At 43.9% G+C, this 17058-nt stretch overlaps 1 protein-coding gene across 2 annotated transcripts in view; it reads left to right on the plus strand.

Annotated features, from left to right (window-relative positions):
- Positions 1 to 17058, plus strand: part of kiaa1328 (KIAA1328 ortholog) — a 55160-nt gene that overhangs the window by 4028 nt on the left and 34074 nt on the right. For both annotated transcript variants that reach the window (XM_045691561.1, XM_014132391.2), the window contains exons 6-10: positions 5668 to 5807; positions 6669 to 7345; positions 13032 to 13118; positions 13256 to 13365; positions 13490 to 13610. In XM_045691561.1, the coding sequence (XP_045547517.1) occupies positions 5668 to 5807; positions 6669 to 7345; positions 13032 to 13118; positions 13256 to 13365; positions 13490 to 13610 (1135 nt within the window). The remainder of the gene's footprint in view (positions 1 to 5667; positions 5808 to 6668; positions 7346 to 13031; positions 13119 to 13255; positions 13366 to 13489; positions 13611 to 17058) is intronic.

The following is a 17058-nucleotide window of genomic DNA, read 5'->3' on the forward strand; positions in this document are numbered from 1 at the left end:
TGATATCACCACTGCCAGCCTCAGTTGTCGGCCAGATACTCCATGAGCGTTATAACATTCACACGTACCTTCATTCCCCCCTGCTTTTTCACGATTTTGCTTCTTGGCCACATCTTGACATTTAATATGACATTTGCACTCTGTCTGAGATCACTGTGGATTACGTTGTTTGAAACCGTTACCGCCTATGACGTTTTACCTTGTGGGACTGTGGCATTTGCTCTTGTCTCATGTTTTGGTAATCTTGTTCTTCTTCATGCACTGAATTTTGTCATATCTTACCTTTTCCTGACCTATCAAAGGCTTTCAGATGCAACGCCACCAGTTAATTCTAAACAAGCTAACACTGTCAGGCTCAGTCTCTTGGCATGACCTGGCAACTTTCCTGTAATTCTAGCAGCATCCCAGAATTACTCTGTTTCCTCCACTTTTGCATCCCACCCCTCCTGTCGTCCTCCTTAACGATTCCGCTCAGGTCAAACCGACGTGGGGAGAGCCGTCAATTTAGGGGGGGAAACACAGCGAAATATGAAGAGTAATCGTTGGCTGGTAAATTGCACAATTGGCAGCGGAGCTGGGAAATTAGGAAAGCACAACTCAATTAAAGGCACTTTGGCTGTGAGACCTGGCATTTATACTAAACTTCCAAACTCCATTAAAAAGGAATTTGAGCTGGAAAAACTCTGATTAAAGCACCTCGATGGGATAACCAGTCTTTTAAAGCGCACACACAGTCATAAAGAGACTTCTGAGACGTAGGGTTCCGGACTGATCTTTTAAGGTTAAGGAGACACCAAAGGCAAACGGGCTAAAGGGAGACTTGTAAAGTTTAATTCCATTACACCCTCTGCCTCACCTTCAGTCTTATCTACCAAGAGCCAGGTTATCAAGGGGAGGATGTATATCTCCGTCTAAAGACCTGAGATGAGAGAAAAGCATTCTTGTTGAAATGTTGTCTGTCAGGACCATTTTGAAGCTCAAGTGCTGAATGAAATCTACGATTTGAATAAGGTTGTCTTTGGTTGTTTCCCCTTGGCATGTTGTTTTGGGGAGGTTAAAAGCTAAATGTCATTTCTGAGTCTGTGCTTCACATATCACATTTTTTTTATCAACCTTGCAAGTTAGTCAGCGACTATACCACTGCTGTGGTTGAAATATTAAGTGACTCTACACTCCTCCCTTAGGCAATGGATAAAGGGCTAAACTTTGAGTTTACTTTGTTCTCATTGTATTTATGTTAGACCTTTAAATCAAAGTCAACTTTGAGCTATAGCGTTTGATGCAGCTATTTATTTGGTTGGTTCCTTGTAAACTGATTTGTCCTCTCCAGGAACATAAAGTTATGCTAACTGTCCCCTTCCATCAATTCTTCATCAGCAGGCCCTAAACACACAGACACACACACACACACACACACATACACACACACACACACGCTGAAAGAGAGAGACTGCATACACACTCATTCACACACCCAGTCGATTTGGCACAGAGCTCATAAGGCAGGCTTTAAAATATTCCTTTCCTGCGCAAATTTGTTTCACCTTAAGGTGGATTTCATTATTTCATTTGGGCACGGCCTGACAGGGCGAGTGAATCATTTTGACAGGCACTGTCTGAAGCCTCGATTGCAAACTCTTGATTTTGTATATTTTTGGATTAAGGAGCGTAAAAATTGAAGAGGGCGTGCGTTCTGATTGGCTCATGGCCAAGACTCAGAGAAGCGGTTTTACTGTCTTCGGTGTGTGAAGACATCCTTATCAATTGCGCTTCAGTCGGCCCTAGATTACCAGGCGTTGGGCATCAAGGCTGCTTTGACCCATCAACCTTTTTAATGTAAGTGTGTTTACGTGCCCAAACTCTAGCCAGGTTAGGTGGTTGTGATGACTTTTGGTTGGAGCATGATGCTTGCAATACCAGATTTGTGTGGGTTACTCTGACATGGTCGCGTCTATTAGGCTCCTTTTGAATAAAAGGATCCTGATGATAACCCAGAGGATATTATACTATCAACATTAAAGGGATAGTTCACCCAAATTACAAAATAACACTTTAGTTTCCTTACCTGGTTTCCTTAGCAGTCTATGGACAAGGTATAACAGCAATCCATGCTTTGGTTTAGTTTCCAAATGCTAACATTTTAGCATTTATGGCACAAATCCCATTCAAGTCATGTGACCGATATTAGCATTTTTTGCGCTTCATGTTCAAATCATCTATACGTGACTTGAGCTTCACGGGTAAACTTTCGAATGATTTGGACATGATGAAACTCTAATATCAACTGTGGGACCTTTTTATTTTATTTGGTGACCTATCCCCATAATCCATTGACATGGAAATTGCCCCTGAAGTGTTTGGTCGATTCTGTCAAATTTTGTCATGACTGAATTCAGTCATCATTAAATTAAATTATATTTGTCACATGCGCCAAATACAACAGGTGTAGATCTGAAACGCTTACTTACAAGCCCTTAACCAACAATGCAGTTTTAAGAAAAATAAGAGTCAAGAAAAATATTTACCAAATAAACTAATGTAAAAAATAAGAGCGACAATAAAAGAACAATAACGAGACTGTATACAGGTGGTACCAGTACTGAGTCAATGTGCGGGGTTACCTGTTAGCCGTGCCCGAGCAGCGCGAACAGTCTGACTAGGGTGGCTGGAGTCTATGGCAATTTTTAGGGCCTTCCTTTGACACCGCCTGGTATAGAGGTCCTAGATGGCTGGAAGCTTGACCTGAGTGATATACTGGGCCGTACGCACTACCCTTGCAGTCGGTAGAGTGTTTAGTGTTTATGAAAGAAGCCTTTCTCTTCCCATGCTCCGTTTCATTTCCCAGGCTTGGTTGAACTCATCCGACACCAAAGTGTTTTCTCCTAGTGTATCTTTCCACTGACTGTTACTTCATTATGACTTCATTTTGAAAACTTTTAATTTGCTCCCAAATCGGGGACTTTTAAAGGTGATGTGTTGAGAAAGTCATCAGCCTGGGGCTATTGCCCATCCATAAAAGGATATGGCCTGCAGCAGGGAGGTTTATGGGTAGTGGTTGGTAGGAGTGTGTTTGGGACTGTGTGTACCCATCTTGAGGGGTGACTAGAGGTGGTAATGTGTTATTGTTGGTGCAATGCAAATTCTCTGTGGGTCTACCTACCGTGCATTCAGAAAGTATTCAGACCCCTTGACTTTTTCCACATTTTGTTACATTACAGCCTTATTCTAAAATGTATAAAAAAATAAAATAAAAATCCCCATCATTCTACACACTACCCCATAATGACCAAGCAAAAACAGGTTTTCTGAAATGTTAGCACATTCTCTCTAGGTTTCCTAGGTTTTGGCCTTTCTAGGGAGTTTTTCCTAGCCACCGTGCTTCTACACCTGCATTGCTTGCTGTTTGGGGTTTTAGGCTGGGTTTCTGTACAGCACTTTGAGATATCAGCTGATGTAAGAAGGGCTTTATAAATAAATTTGATTTGAAATTTGATTTGATTTATAACAAAATAGAAATACCTTTATTAACATAAGTATTCAGACCCTTTGCTAAGAGACTCGAGATTGAGCTCCGGTGCATCCTGTTTCCATTGATCATCCTTGATGTTTCTACAACTTCATTGGAGTCCGCCTACGGCAAATTTAATTGATTGGACATGATTTAGAAAGGCACACACCTGCATTGTTGGTTAAGGGCTTGTATGTAAGAATTTCAGATCTACACCTGTTGTACTCAGCGCATGTGACAAATCTAATTTGATTTGATGATGACTGAATTCAGTCATTACAAAATTTGACAGAATCGACCAAACACTTCAGGGGCAATTTCCATGTCAATGGATTATGGGGATAGGTCACCAAATAAAAAAGGTCCCACAGTGTATGTCAGAGCAAAAACCAAGCCATGGGGTCGAAGGAATTGTCCATAGAGCTCCAAGACAGGATTGTGTCAGGGCACAGGTCTGGGGAAGGGTACCAAAAATTGTCTGCAGCATTTTTTATTTATTTTACCTTTTATTTAACAAGGCAAGTCAGTTAAGAACAAATTCTTATTTTTAATGACGGCCTAGGAACAGTGGGTTAACTGCCTTGTTCAGGGGCAGAACGACACATTTGTACCATGTCAGCTTGGGGATTCGAACTTGCAACCTTTCGGTTACTAGTCCAACGCTCTAACCACTAGGCTACGCTGTCGCCCCACCCAGCATTGAAGGTCCCCAAGAACACAGTGGCCTCCATCATTCTTAAATGGAAGAAGTTTGGTACCACCAAGACTCTTCCTAGAGCTGGCTGCCCGGCCAAACTGAGCAATCCGGGGGGAAAATGGTCTTGGTCAGGGAGGTGACCAAGAACCCATTGGTCACTCTGATAGAGCTCCAGAGTTCGTCTGTGGAGATGGGAGAAAATTCCAGAAGGACAACTATCTCTGCAGCACTCCACCAATCAGGCCTTTATGGTAGAGTGGCCAGACGGAAGCCACTCCTCAGTAAAAGGCACATGACAGCCCGCATGGAGTTTGCCAAAAGGCACCTAAAGGACTCTGACCATGAGAAACAAGATTCTCTGGTCTGATGAAACCAAGATTGAACTCTTTGGCCTGAATGCCAAGCTTCATGTCTGTAGGAAACCTTGTACCATCCCTACGGTGAAGCATGGTGGTGGCAGCATCATGCTGTGGGGATGTTTTTCCGTGGCATGGACTGTGACACTAGTCAGGATCGAGGGATAGATGAACTGAGCAAAGTAAAGAGATCCTTGATGAAAACCTGCTCCAGTGCACTCGGGACCGCAGAGTGGGGTGAAGGTTCACCTTCCAACAGGACAACGACCCTCAGCACACAACCAAGACAATGCACGAGTGGCTTAGGGACAAGTCTCTGAATGTGCTTGAATGGGCCAGCCAGAACCTGGACTTGTCAAGCTTGTAGCATCATACTCAAGAAGACTTGAGGCTGTAATCGCTGCCAAAGGTGCTTCAACAAAGTACTGAGTAAAGGTTCTGAATACTTATGTCAATGTGATTTTTCAATTTTTTTATTTGTATACCTTTGCAAAAATTTCTCAACCTGGTTTTTGCTTTGTCATTATAGGGTAATGTGTGTAGATTGAGGGAAGAAAACAATTTAATCAATTGTGGAATAAGGTTGTAACGAATTTGAAAAGTCAAGGGGTCTGAATGCTTTCCAATGCACTGTGTATGTGATCTGATGCTTTGTTAATAATGTAGGGGTTGCAATGGAAGTATCTACCTCACAGCCTGGTTGTGTGTACGAGCAGTGCTGTCATTAGCAGGCCCCTCATGCTCAGCAGTGGTTTTGCTCCAGATGAGCTCTCTCTTGTCTGGCATTCAGCCTGGCACCCAGATCTGGCATCACGGCCCAGCTCTGCTCAGCCTGGCCCGACCCAGATGGAGAAATCTGGAAAGCTCTACCTGCCCAACAACATTTTTATCATGCTCTTTCTTTTCAGTTTCTCTTTTTCAACATTTTGAGTTGAAACTCACTGTTCTCTTTCACTTTGCTGGCTTAATGATGGGGTGGTGGGTGGGATGTTCTTTTGAGCATATGTTATGTGACATGTCTGCAAAATGTAAATAAAAATGTATCACAAAAAAGGAAGAAAAATGGAGACTAATATGACCCTTAACCCCAACCCCCTTTGGCCCAGGCCTACAGCAGCAGTATCGGGAGTGCCAGGAGCTGCTTGGTCTCTACCAGCAGTACCTCTCTCAGCAGCAGGAGAAACTCAACCAGTCCATTGCCCAGCTCAGCCACACCCGCAGCCCCCACTATAACTCCTACAGCAAGGTACTCACTCTCTGTGTGTGTGTTAATGCCTGCAACATGCGTAATACGAGATTGTGATACAGATGTGCGTCTGAGAGATGGCGATAGTGTGAATGTGTGTGAAAGAGCATATTTGTGTGTGTGCGCCCGTCACCTTCCCCCGTGAGCCATCTCCAAACAACAGCGCTGTTCACCATCAAACGCAATACCCCCAACTGGGAGAGATGCACATACACACTCACACATTTTATTTTCGAAGGACCCGCCCTAAGACCTAGACAGCACATCAAATGTCACGACAGCTAAGGAAAAGTCTGCTATGACCACATACGGAAGCACAAACCATTTCTCAAGGTAATCATTTAGACAACTTCGTCATCCTCCGTGGCCTACGGTGGGGCTGAGTAATGCGTGTTTGCGTGCTCTGTGACCGCACACTGGATTAGTCAGTCGCTCTCTTGTCTTGCTGAAGGTGGGCACTTTTCTGTAAGGGTTTATCTTTTTTGCTTCAGAGACCTTGGTTTCCCTGTGCTCAGCACTTTTTTTTCAGAATCTCTTGCCCTAACCAAATTGAAGTGAAAGATTCCATACCGCTTACTTCTGCGTTGTATCGGTGTCGAGTCTATCTTGGCTTAACCATTGCTCTCTCACAGAAAAGTTAAAACAGGTAAAGGAAGGAGTGACCGCTTACTCTTAAATACTTGTAGAGATTGGAGACGAATACATGACAAGTTTCAGATTTTATTGATGCTTACATACTGTAGCAGTTAATACAGGCTGAAATCCAGGTGCATAAGATTAAATGGTAACATTGAATAATATATTGACAATAGATACAAATAGAAAGGTATATATGACTGGGTGGCTCTCTTGTCTCCACAGGCCCCCAGCAGTGAGGGAGCCTCCACCAAGCCTAGCAGGGGAGAGAGGGCCACAGCCTTGGATGGCTCCTACCTAGACCTGCCCACTCTTGGAGGAACTGGGACAAACGGAGGAGGAAGAGAGCGAAGTGGCGGAGGAAGAGGAGCGGGAGGAAGTGTCCCATCCCTGAGTCCTGCCTCTCTCTCGGACGACCTGCACTCAGACACTCTCCCTCCCTATTCCTCCAGCGACCAATCCCAGGGACCAATGAAACCACGGGGCTGCCGAGGAGGGGCCCATAGCGAGCTTCGCCTAGCATCCCACCGCAGCAGACAGGAAAGTCTGGTCAACGGGAGGTTCCCCCATAGGGGGGCCACAGAAGCCCCTCGTTTGGGCAACACCAGCCCGCTGCTCCACAACGGCCCTGGTGAACTACTCAAAGACAGCAGAGGTCTACTTGGACCTGGAGGGTTACTACCCGGAGAAGACCCATTGGGGGAGGGAGTAGGGGCAGAGGGGGCCCTCACAGCACCCCTCCTAGGCCCGGAGGACTGGGAGGAGAGGAGGCACCAGCTGTTCCTGCAGAAGCTGCAGCTGGAGGTGGAGAGAGAGCGGCTGCAGGCGCGGCTGGCCCAGCAGGAGGAGCGTCTGATCAGACAGAACCAGCATCTCCGACACACACGCCTAGACTACAGCAGGTATTAAATTGAATTACATTTTATACTGAACAAAAATATTAACTCAACATGCAACAATTTCAAAGATTTTACCGTGTTACAGTTCGTATAAGGAAATTAGTCAATTGAGGCCCTAATCAATGGATTTCACATGACTGGGAATACAGATATGTGTCTGCAACAATCTCAGATGCCCCCCCCAAAAAAAAAAGTAGGGGATGTGGATCAGAAAACCAGTCAGTATCTGGTGTGACCACCATTTGCCCCATGCAGTGCGACACTTCTCCTTCGCATACATTTGATCAGGCTGTTGATTGTGGAATGTTGTCCCACTCCTCTTTAATGGCTGTGTGAAATTGTTGGATATTGGTGGGAACTGGAACACGCTGTCATACACGTCGATCCAGAGCATCCCAAACAATGCTCAATGGGTGACATGTCTGAGAATGCAGGCCATGGATGAACTGGGACATTTTCAGCTTCCGGGAATTGTGTATGGGGCCGTACATTATCATGCTGAAACATGAGGTGATGGTGGTGGATGAATGGCACTACGATGGGCCTCAGGATCTCGTCACGGTATGTCTGTGCATTCAAGTTACCATCGATAAAATGCAATGGTGTTGGTTGTCCCATACCATAACCTCACCGCCACCATGGGGCACTGTGTTCACAACGACATCTACAAACTGCTCGACCCACACGACGCCATATACATGATTTGTGGTTGTGAGGCCAGTTGGATGTACTGCCAAATTTTCTAAAATGACATTGGTAGAGAAATGAACATTTATATTATCTTGGAACAGCTCTGGTGGACATTCCTGTAGTCACCATGCCACTTACACGCTCCCTCAAAACTTGTGTTGTGACAAAACTGCACATTTCAGAATGGTCTTTTTTTGTCCCCAGCACAAGTCACACCTGTGTAATGATCACGCTGTATAATCAGCTTCTTGATATGCGAAACCTGTCAGGTGGATGGATTACCTTGGCAAAGGAGAAATGCTCACTAGCAGGGATGCAAACATATTTCTGCACAACATTTTTGAGAAATAAGCGTTTTGTGCATATTGAACATTTCTGGGATCTTTTATTTCAGCTCATGAAACGTAGCACCAACAATTTACATGTTGTGTTTATAGTTTGTTCAATGGATTTAAAAAAAGACATCAAACAGGGTTCTACACTAACTTTTCCAGTGGTGGCACTGGTGCTACCAACATTTTCACTTGATGGCACCAGCACTTTGCACCAATGTTTTTTAATTAGAATATTGATCATTGATAATGACCTGTGCCTCCATTCCATAAATAACCATGCAAATAATGACTAGCCATCTTTAAAATTACCATGTCTTTGTGTTCTTACATAGATTTTTGTAGATTTACTCTAACAGAAAACATAACAAAAAAAGTGTGATATGTATTTATTGCAGATTTCAAAGTGCCATGTGTTCTTTTATACGAAATCCTCTAGAGGGCAAAAATTCAACAAAAAAAACAGTACTTGATACCAAAACGATACCACGACAACAACAAAAAAGCAGGGAGAGGGACAGATCCCCAGTTTTTTCAGGTTCTCGTTTTATTAAATAGGAAAACATCAAAATTGGATATTCCATGTCCACAACAATGCTTAAACCACATCAGGGGACAATTTTTTTTTAAATCTGAGAAATGTAGATTTCTTTGGTTAATTAATTCAGGAAGGCGCCAGCCAGACAGTTGTTTGGCAAGCTGTGTTTCTGCAGTGCACTTCATGATTCTGACAGTTGGTTATAGGCTACTTTGTATTTACATTTTTAATTGCCTTTCTATCTACCCGTAAACAGTAAGGACATCATTAGCATCGCTAACAGCTACACAAAGTGGTAGACATATAGGCCAATGATTTATTTCAATCCTGGGTTGCTGATACTATGTATTGGCCATTGAGAAGCTTTGAAGCCACCGGTCGGCCATATTGGCACCCTACAGTATTTCAATAAAATGTTTCAAGGACAAAATTACATGTATTTTTTTGTTGTAGTGGGGACAGTAACATTTGCGCTACCTATTAGTCATCTGGGGTGTGTGTGTGTGTGTGTGTGTACAGTGCATTCAGAACCCTTGACTTTTTCACATTTTGTTAAATTACAGCTTTATTCTAAAATGGATTAAATAAAAGCAGGTTTTTAGAAATGTTTGCAAATGAAAAGATACCTTATTTACATAAGTATTTACACCCTTTGCTACGAGACTCGAAATTGAGCTCGGGTGCGTCCTGTTTCCATTGATGCTTATGTAAATGTAATATTTCACTTTTATTTTTTATACATTTGCAAAAATGTCTAAACCTGTTTTTGCTTTGCCATTATGGGGTATTGTGTGTAGATTGGTGGGGGGGGGCTGTAATTGAACAAAATGTGGATAAAGTCAAGGGGTCTGAATACTTTTCCAAATGCACTGTAGATCATTGATATAGGCCCTGCACGTACTGCGCACAGCAGGCATCGACTTTCAGGTCAATTTGCCAGTGGCACACCGGGCCAGTGCCAACTCAAAGGTACTGGCCGGAATGGGGGAAAAAAAAATATATATATACATGCATACGTACTTGCACAAGATCTGACAGGAATGGAATGATGCATGCATAATTTCAATAGCAGGTGATTTTTATCTTTCATTTGTGGGCAAGAAGCCTATACAGGGTTCATACAGACATTGGCAAGTCAAAATCAAGGACTTTTTCAAGCATTTAATTGTAATTATTAAGGACCTACAATGTATATTTAATTGTTGTAATATCTATAGAAAAATACCCCCCCACCACACTTTAAGAATGTTTTTTTTAAAGGCCTACCAAATGGCATTATGCATTGACATTCACATTATTTTTACATTCTAAAATATGTCAGAATAACGTGGGCATTGCCTGACTAAATAGACATGCTTCCGACACAAACACATTAATGGAGTCTGTGCATGTGGTAAATAGTCAGTCTCGCCATTTGAGATGTTGAAGAGTTATTGAGAGGTTACTATATCATATTTTAAAACGAGAAAGCGACCAAAAATTGGGTTCCCTTGCTAATGGAACTAGAGGTCGACCGATTATGATTTTTCAACACCGATACCGATTTATTGGAGGACCGAAAAAGCCGATACCGATTAATCAGCCATTTTTTAAATTTATTTGTAATAATGACAATTACAACAATACTGAATGAACACTTTTAACTTAATATAATACATCAATAAAATCAATTTAGCCTCAAATAAATAATGAAACGTGTTCAATTTGGTTTAAATAATGCAAAACAAAGTGTTGGAGAAGAAAGTAAAAGTGCAATATGTGCCATGTAAGAAAGCTAACGTTTAAGTGCCTTGCTCAGAACATGGGAACATATGAAAGCTGGTGGTTCCTTTTAACATGAGTCTTCAATATTTCTAGGTAAGAAGTTTTAGGTTGTAGTTATTATAGGAATTATAGGACTATTTCTCTCTCTACGATTTGTATTTCATATACCTTTGACTTGGATGTTCTTATAGGCACTTTAGTATTGCCAGTGTAACAGTATAGCTTCCGTCCCTCTCTTCGCTCCTACCTGTGCTCGAACCAGGAACACATCGACAACAGCCACCCTCGAAGCAGCGTTACCCATGCAGAGCAAGGGTAACAACTACTCCAAGTCTCAGAGCGAGTGACGTTTGAAACGCTATTAGCGCGCACCCCGCTAACTAGCTAGCCATTTCACATCGGTTACACCAGCCTAATCTTGGGAGTTGATAGGCTTGAAGGGGTGGGTATAATTTGTGGAACGTTCCAACTGGAATCTGTTCCAAAAAACGTAAAGTAAAAGGTTGCCAACCAACAACGCATACAAAGTAGCAACGCATACAAACCTAGCTAACTAGCTGCCGAATAGGCATCAACTCACCACGTAGCTTATTCTTAATGTTTGTCCATAGGCAACCAGAGTGAGGACAGACATTTTTCAGAATAAACGTGATGAGTGAAAAACGCAATGAAATAGACCACTCCCTACCCGGTATCTTATTCTGCCGCTATACAACTTTGTAATGCCTTGATTTTTTGGCAAACTTGTTATTTACGAAGTTTTTGGGATAGATTCCTGTTGGAACGTTCCACAAATTATATTAAATTATAGTTGATAAACAGCGCAATGCTTGAAGCACCATGAAGAGCTGCTGGAAAAACGCACGAAAGTGCTGTTTGAATGAATGCTTACGAGCCTGCTGGTGCCTACCACCGCTCAGTCAGACTGCTCTATCAAATCATAGACTTAATTATAATATAATAAACACACAGAAATATGAGCCTTAGGTCATTAATATGGTCGAATCTGGAAACTATCATCTCGTTTTTTTTCAGTCAAATACTGAACCGTTCCGTATTTTATCTAACGGGTGGCATCCCTAAGTCTAAATATTCCTGTTACATTGCACAACCTTCAATGTTATGTCATAATTACGTAAACTTCTGGCAAATTAGTTCGCAACAAGCCAGGCGGCCCAAACTGTTGCATATACCCTGACTGCGTGCAATGAACGCAAGAGAAGTGACACAATTTCATGTTAGCAGGCAATATTAACTAAATATGCAGGTTTAAAAATATATACTTGTGTATTGATTTTAAAGAAAGGCATTGATGTTTAGGGTTAGGTACATTGGTGCAACGACAGTGCTTTTTTCGCAAATGCGATTGTTAAATCAACACCCGTTTGTCGAAGTAGGCTGTGATTCAATGAGAAATTAACAGGCACCGCATCGATTATATGCAACGCAGGACACGTTAGATAAACTAGTAATATCATCAACCATGTGTAGTTAACTAGTGATTATGTTAAGATTGATAGTTTTTTATAAGATAAGTTTAATGCTAGCTAGCAACTTACCTTGGCTTCTTGCTGCCCTCGCGTAACAGGTAGTCAGCCTGCCATGCAGGCTCCTCGTGGAGTGCAATGTAAGGCAGGTGGTTAGAGCGTTGGACTAGTAACCGGAAGGTTGCAAAAACGAATCCCCGAATCCCCCCTGAACAAGGCAGTTAACCCCCGTTCCTAGGCCGTCATTGAAAATAAGAATGTGTTCTTAATCTGACTTGTCTAGTTAAATAAAGGTGTAAATTTATTATAATTATTTTTTAAACAATTTTTTTAATCGTCAAATCGGTGGCCAAAAATACCGATTACCGATTGTTATGAAAACTTGAAATCGGCCCTAATTAATCGGCCATTCCGATTAATCGGTCAACCTCTAAATGGAACACTTTGAATGGAAAACCAAGCTGAAGCCAAAATTGAATGTTGTCTTGCTAATAATAACCGGAACATGGTTTTACCGCAACAGAAGCGTCAGGAAACAAAATAATGGGCTTACATCTCATGAAAAATGATCAGAAATGAAATCGCAGATAATTTATTTTGGAGCAGTAGAACTTGTAAATCGGCTAGTATAACGTCAATGACTTTTCATGGACCAAAAAGCCAAGAGGAAATGTCCGCTTTTCAAGGTAAGCTATGCCATGATGATTGACTTGCACATTGCAATATTCCACTAAGACTTAACTTTTTAAATACCTGGTTTGCATACCCATTCTTGCCTTAGTTTTTACTGGTAGATATCATAACTTGGAACATGTCTTACTGCTTTCCTATCCCTACCGCTGTCGGTCTTGGCCTGTACTTAATGTTGTGTCTTGCAGGTTCCAGCAAGCCACTTTAGACGAACTCAGCCACTCCATGTCCAGAAATGGGACTGATCCTTCACCCAACAGCCATGCACTACTCAGGTAAAGCCTTGGAATCACCTCACTCAATCTCTCACACACTCTTTCCTCTCCATCTCTCGCTCTCTGAATAACTGGCATTTTTGTATCTAGTAATCCAACCTTTAGCTTACAAAGCTTGACTGTGTGTGTCTCTGCAGTGAGATGAGAGGGTGTGACGATGCAGAGGACTTGGCAGCAGAACAAGAAGTACCTCCACACAAAGACAATACTGCACACATCCCCCTGCAAAACTCCATACACTCCCCTGGTAGGTTGTGTGCATTTGTGTGTGACAGCTCTGTATCCATGGGCTGCCAGTTAGCCATCCCTGCTTCATAGTCTCCTTCATTAGGGTTCTGAAGTCCATTTTTTTTGTTGTCCTCCATATGCAGAGCCCTGTCATAACAAGTCCAGGAGGGATATAGCCACCTCTCCTGTGGTGTCCCAAAGCATTCTCAAAGCCACCCCAGCACCAGTGATGCCCCCCACTCTACCTAGGACCCCCCACGCTAGGTAAGCCACAGAATTTGGTGTCCCAATCACAACACTGTTGTATCCCTTACACCGTTGCTGTTTCCCAATTGACAGCACTGTACTGCACCGCATCTTAGCCTTGATCCAAGGATAGCTTAGCCTAGATTATCATTATCAGCACTTTAAGGTCAAAATAAAGTGTGTTGTCAATTTTCTTTGGGCTGTGATGACATGAATACGCTATTGTCCAACGTAGTGTACGCATATCCAGGAAGTTGCAGGTGCTGGGTACACAAAGTAAACCCAAAATAGGGAATAGATCGCTGTCCACTGATGAGTGCTCCTGCTGGGTTGAAATGTTGCACAAAAAAACATTGGGAGCATTCATCAGTGTGTGGGTATTTGTATTTTATTAACCGCTCTGGGCTAGGTGGGACGTGACTGTCCCACTCTATTCAACAGTCAGTGGAACAGCGTGGCGCGAAATACAAAAACCTAAAAGATGCAATAATTTCAAGCAAGCATATATGTCACAAAAACTCAAAACACAGCTAAATGAAGCACTAACCTTTGATCTTCATCAGATGACACTCCTAGGACATTGTTATACAATACATGTATGTTTTGTTCAATCAAGTTCATATTTATATCCAAAAACAGCTTTTTACATTGGCGTGTGATGTTCAGAACATGCATTCCCACCAAAAACTTCCGGTGAATTTACTAAATTACTCATCATAAACGTTGACAAAATACATAACAATTATTTTAAGAATTATAGATACAGAACTCCTTTATGCAATCGCTATGTCAGATTTTAAAATAGCTTTTCGGCGAAAGCACATATTCTGGGTACATAGCTCAGCCATCACGGCTTGCTATTTTGACACCCGCCAAGTTCGGGGCACACTAAACTCAGAATTAGTATTAGAAATATTGTATTACCTTTGCTGATCTTCGTCAGAATGCACTCCCAGGACTGCTACTTCCACAAGAAATGTTGTTTTTGTTGCAAATAATCCATAGTTGTGTCCAAATACCGCTGTTTTGTTCGTGCGTTCAGGTCACTATCCAAAGGGTAACGCGCAAGCGCATTTCGAGACAAAAAAAATCATAATGTTCCATTACCGTACTTAGAAGCATGTTAAACGCTGTTTAAAATAAATGTTTATGGTATTTTTCTCGTAAAATAGTGATAATATTCCAACCGGACAATAGTGTATTCATTCAAAGAGGAAAAGAAAAAACGGCGTGCTTGCGTGAATGCGCATATCCAATCTCTTTGTCACCAGGCAGACCACTGAGAAATTGAGCTACTGTACTCTGCCCAGAGACAGACGCCTCAATCCGCTTTCTGAAGGGTTTAGAGAGCCAATGGAAGCCTTAGAAAGTGCAACGTAACCCCACAGATACTGTAGTTTTGATAGAGAATCAAAAGAAAAACTACAAATTCTCAGACAGGCCACTTCCTGCTTGGAATTTTCTCAGGTTTTTGCCTGCCATATGAGTTATGTTATACTCACAGACACCATTCAAACAGTTTTAGAGTGTTTTTTATCCAAATCTACTAATAATATGCATATTCTCGTTTCTGGGCAAGAGTAGTAACCAGTTTAAATCGGGTACGTTTTTTATCCGGCCGTGAAAATACTGCCCACTAGCCCAGACAGGTTAATGATCCCCATTATCTGTATCTTTATTTCATATGGGTAAATTTAGTCTTATTAAGAATTGAGCACTGAATAAACAAAGCATTGTTAAAAGTTGTGCTATATTTTCATCAAATAACATTTTGCGGGTGTAGCGAAATGCTTGTGGTGTGTTTTCTACCATATCTAGAAACATTTAGATTAGAAAAATACTATTTTCATGAACAGGTCAGGCAGGGTGGAAGTGCAATGCAACATGTCGTCGAACGGGTGAGGAAAGAAAATAAAAAGAGGGAGGAAAGAAGGGAATGTGGAGCATGCGGCTGAGGTGGGCCTAGGTCGGCACTGGGACTTGGCTAGGCGTTTGATGGGCTAAATGAAGCTTTCTCCCGGGCTAGCGGCAAGGCTGACAGGAGTCAAGCTGCGTTCCATTAGTTGTCCTAGCAGGGACCCAGCAGCAGGTGTAATTGAACAGATTTCTGTGGGGATGCACAGTCTCTCTCGCTCTCTCTCTCGCTCTCTCTCTCGCTCTCTCTCTCGCTCTCTCTCTCTCTCTCTCTCTCTCTCTCTCTCTCTCTCTCTCATATATATGATAAAGAGAGGGGGGAGGAGGCTTGAGGGGGGAGGCTTGAGGGGGGAGGCTTGAGAGGGGGGGAGGAGGCTTGAGAGGGGGGAGGAGGCTTGAGAGGGAGGAGGAGGAGGAGGTTTGAGAGAGAGGGGGAGGAGGATTGAGAGAGAGGGGGAGGAGGATTGAGAGAGAGGGGGGAGGAGGATTGAGAGAGAGGGGGAGGAGGGTTGAGAGAGAGGGGGAGGAGGGTTGAGAGAGAGGGGGAGGAGGATTGAGAGAGAGGGGGGAGGAGGGTTGAGAGAGAGGGGGGAGGAGGGTTGAGAGAGAGGGGGGAGGAGGGTTGAGAGAGAGGGGGGAGGAGGGTTGAGAGAGAGGGGGGAGGAGGATTGAGAGAGAGGGGGGAGGAGGGTTGAGAGAGAGGGGGGAGGAGGGTTGAGAGAGGGGGGGAGGAGGGTTGAGAGAGAGGGGGAGGAGGGGTTGAGAGAGGGGGAGGAGGCTTGAGAGAGGGGGGAGGAGGCTTGAGAGAGGGGGGAGGAGGCTTGAGAGAGGGGGAGGAGGCTTGAGAGAGGGGGGAGGAGGCTTGAGAGAGCGAGAGCGCGGAATAGGGAGAGGGAGAGCGAGAGCGCGGAATAGGGAGAGGGAGAGCGAGAGCGCGGAATAGGGAGAGCGAGAGCGCGGAATAGGGAGAGCGAGAGCGCGGAATAGGGAGAGCGAGAGCGGAAAGGAGAGGAGAGCGAGAGCGCGGAAGAGGGAGAGCGAGAGCGGAAGAGGGAGAGGGAGAGCGCGGAAGAGGGAGAGGGAGAGCGCGGTAGAGGGAGAGGGAGAGCGAGAGCGCGGAATAGGGAGAGCGAGAGCGCGGAATAGGGAGAGCGAGAGCGCGGAATAGGGAGAGCGAGAGCGCGGAATAGGGAGAGCGAGAGCGCGGAAGAGGGAGAGCGAGAGCGCGGAAGAGGGAGAGCGAGAGCGCGGAAGAGGGAGAGCGAGAGCGCGGAAGAGGGAGAGCGAGAGCGCGGAAGAGGGAGAGCGAGAGCGCGGAAGAGGGAGAGCGAGAGCGCGGAAGAGGGAGAGCGAGAGCGCGGAATAGGGAGAGGGAGAGCGAGAGCGCGGAATAGGGAGAGGAGAGCGAGAGCGCGGAATAGGGAGAGGGAGAGCGCGGAATAGGGAGAGCGAGAGCGCGGAATAGGAGAGAGAGAGCGGAATAGGGAGAGAGAGCGAGAGCGCGGAATAGGGAGAGCGAGAAGCGCGGAATAGGGAGAGAGAGAGCCGGAAG

This window comes from Salmo salar, chromosome ssa12 (assembly GCF_905237065.1).
Source record: "Salmo salar chromosome ssa12, Ssal_v3.1, whole genome shotgun sequence".
In the NCBI taxonomy this organism is placed as follows: Eukaryota; Metazoa; Chordata; class Actinopteri; order Salmoniformes; family Salmonidae; genus Salmo; species Salmo salar.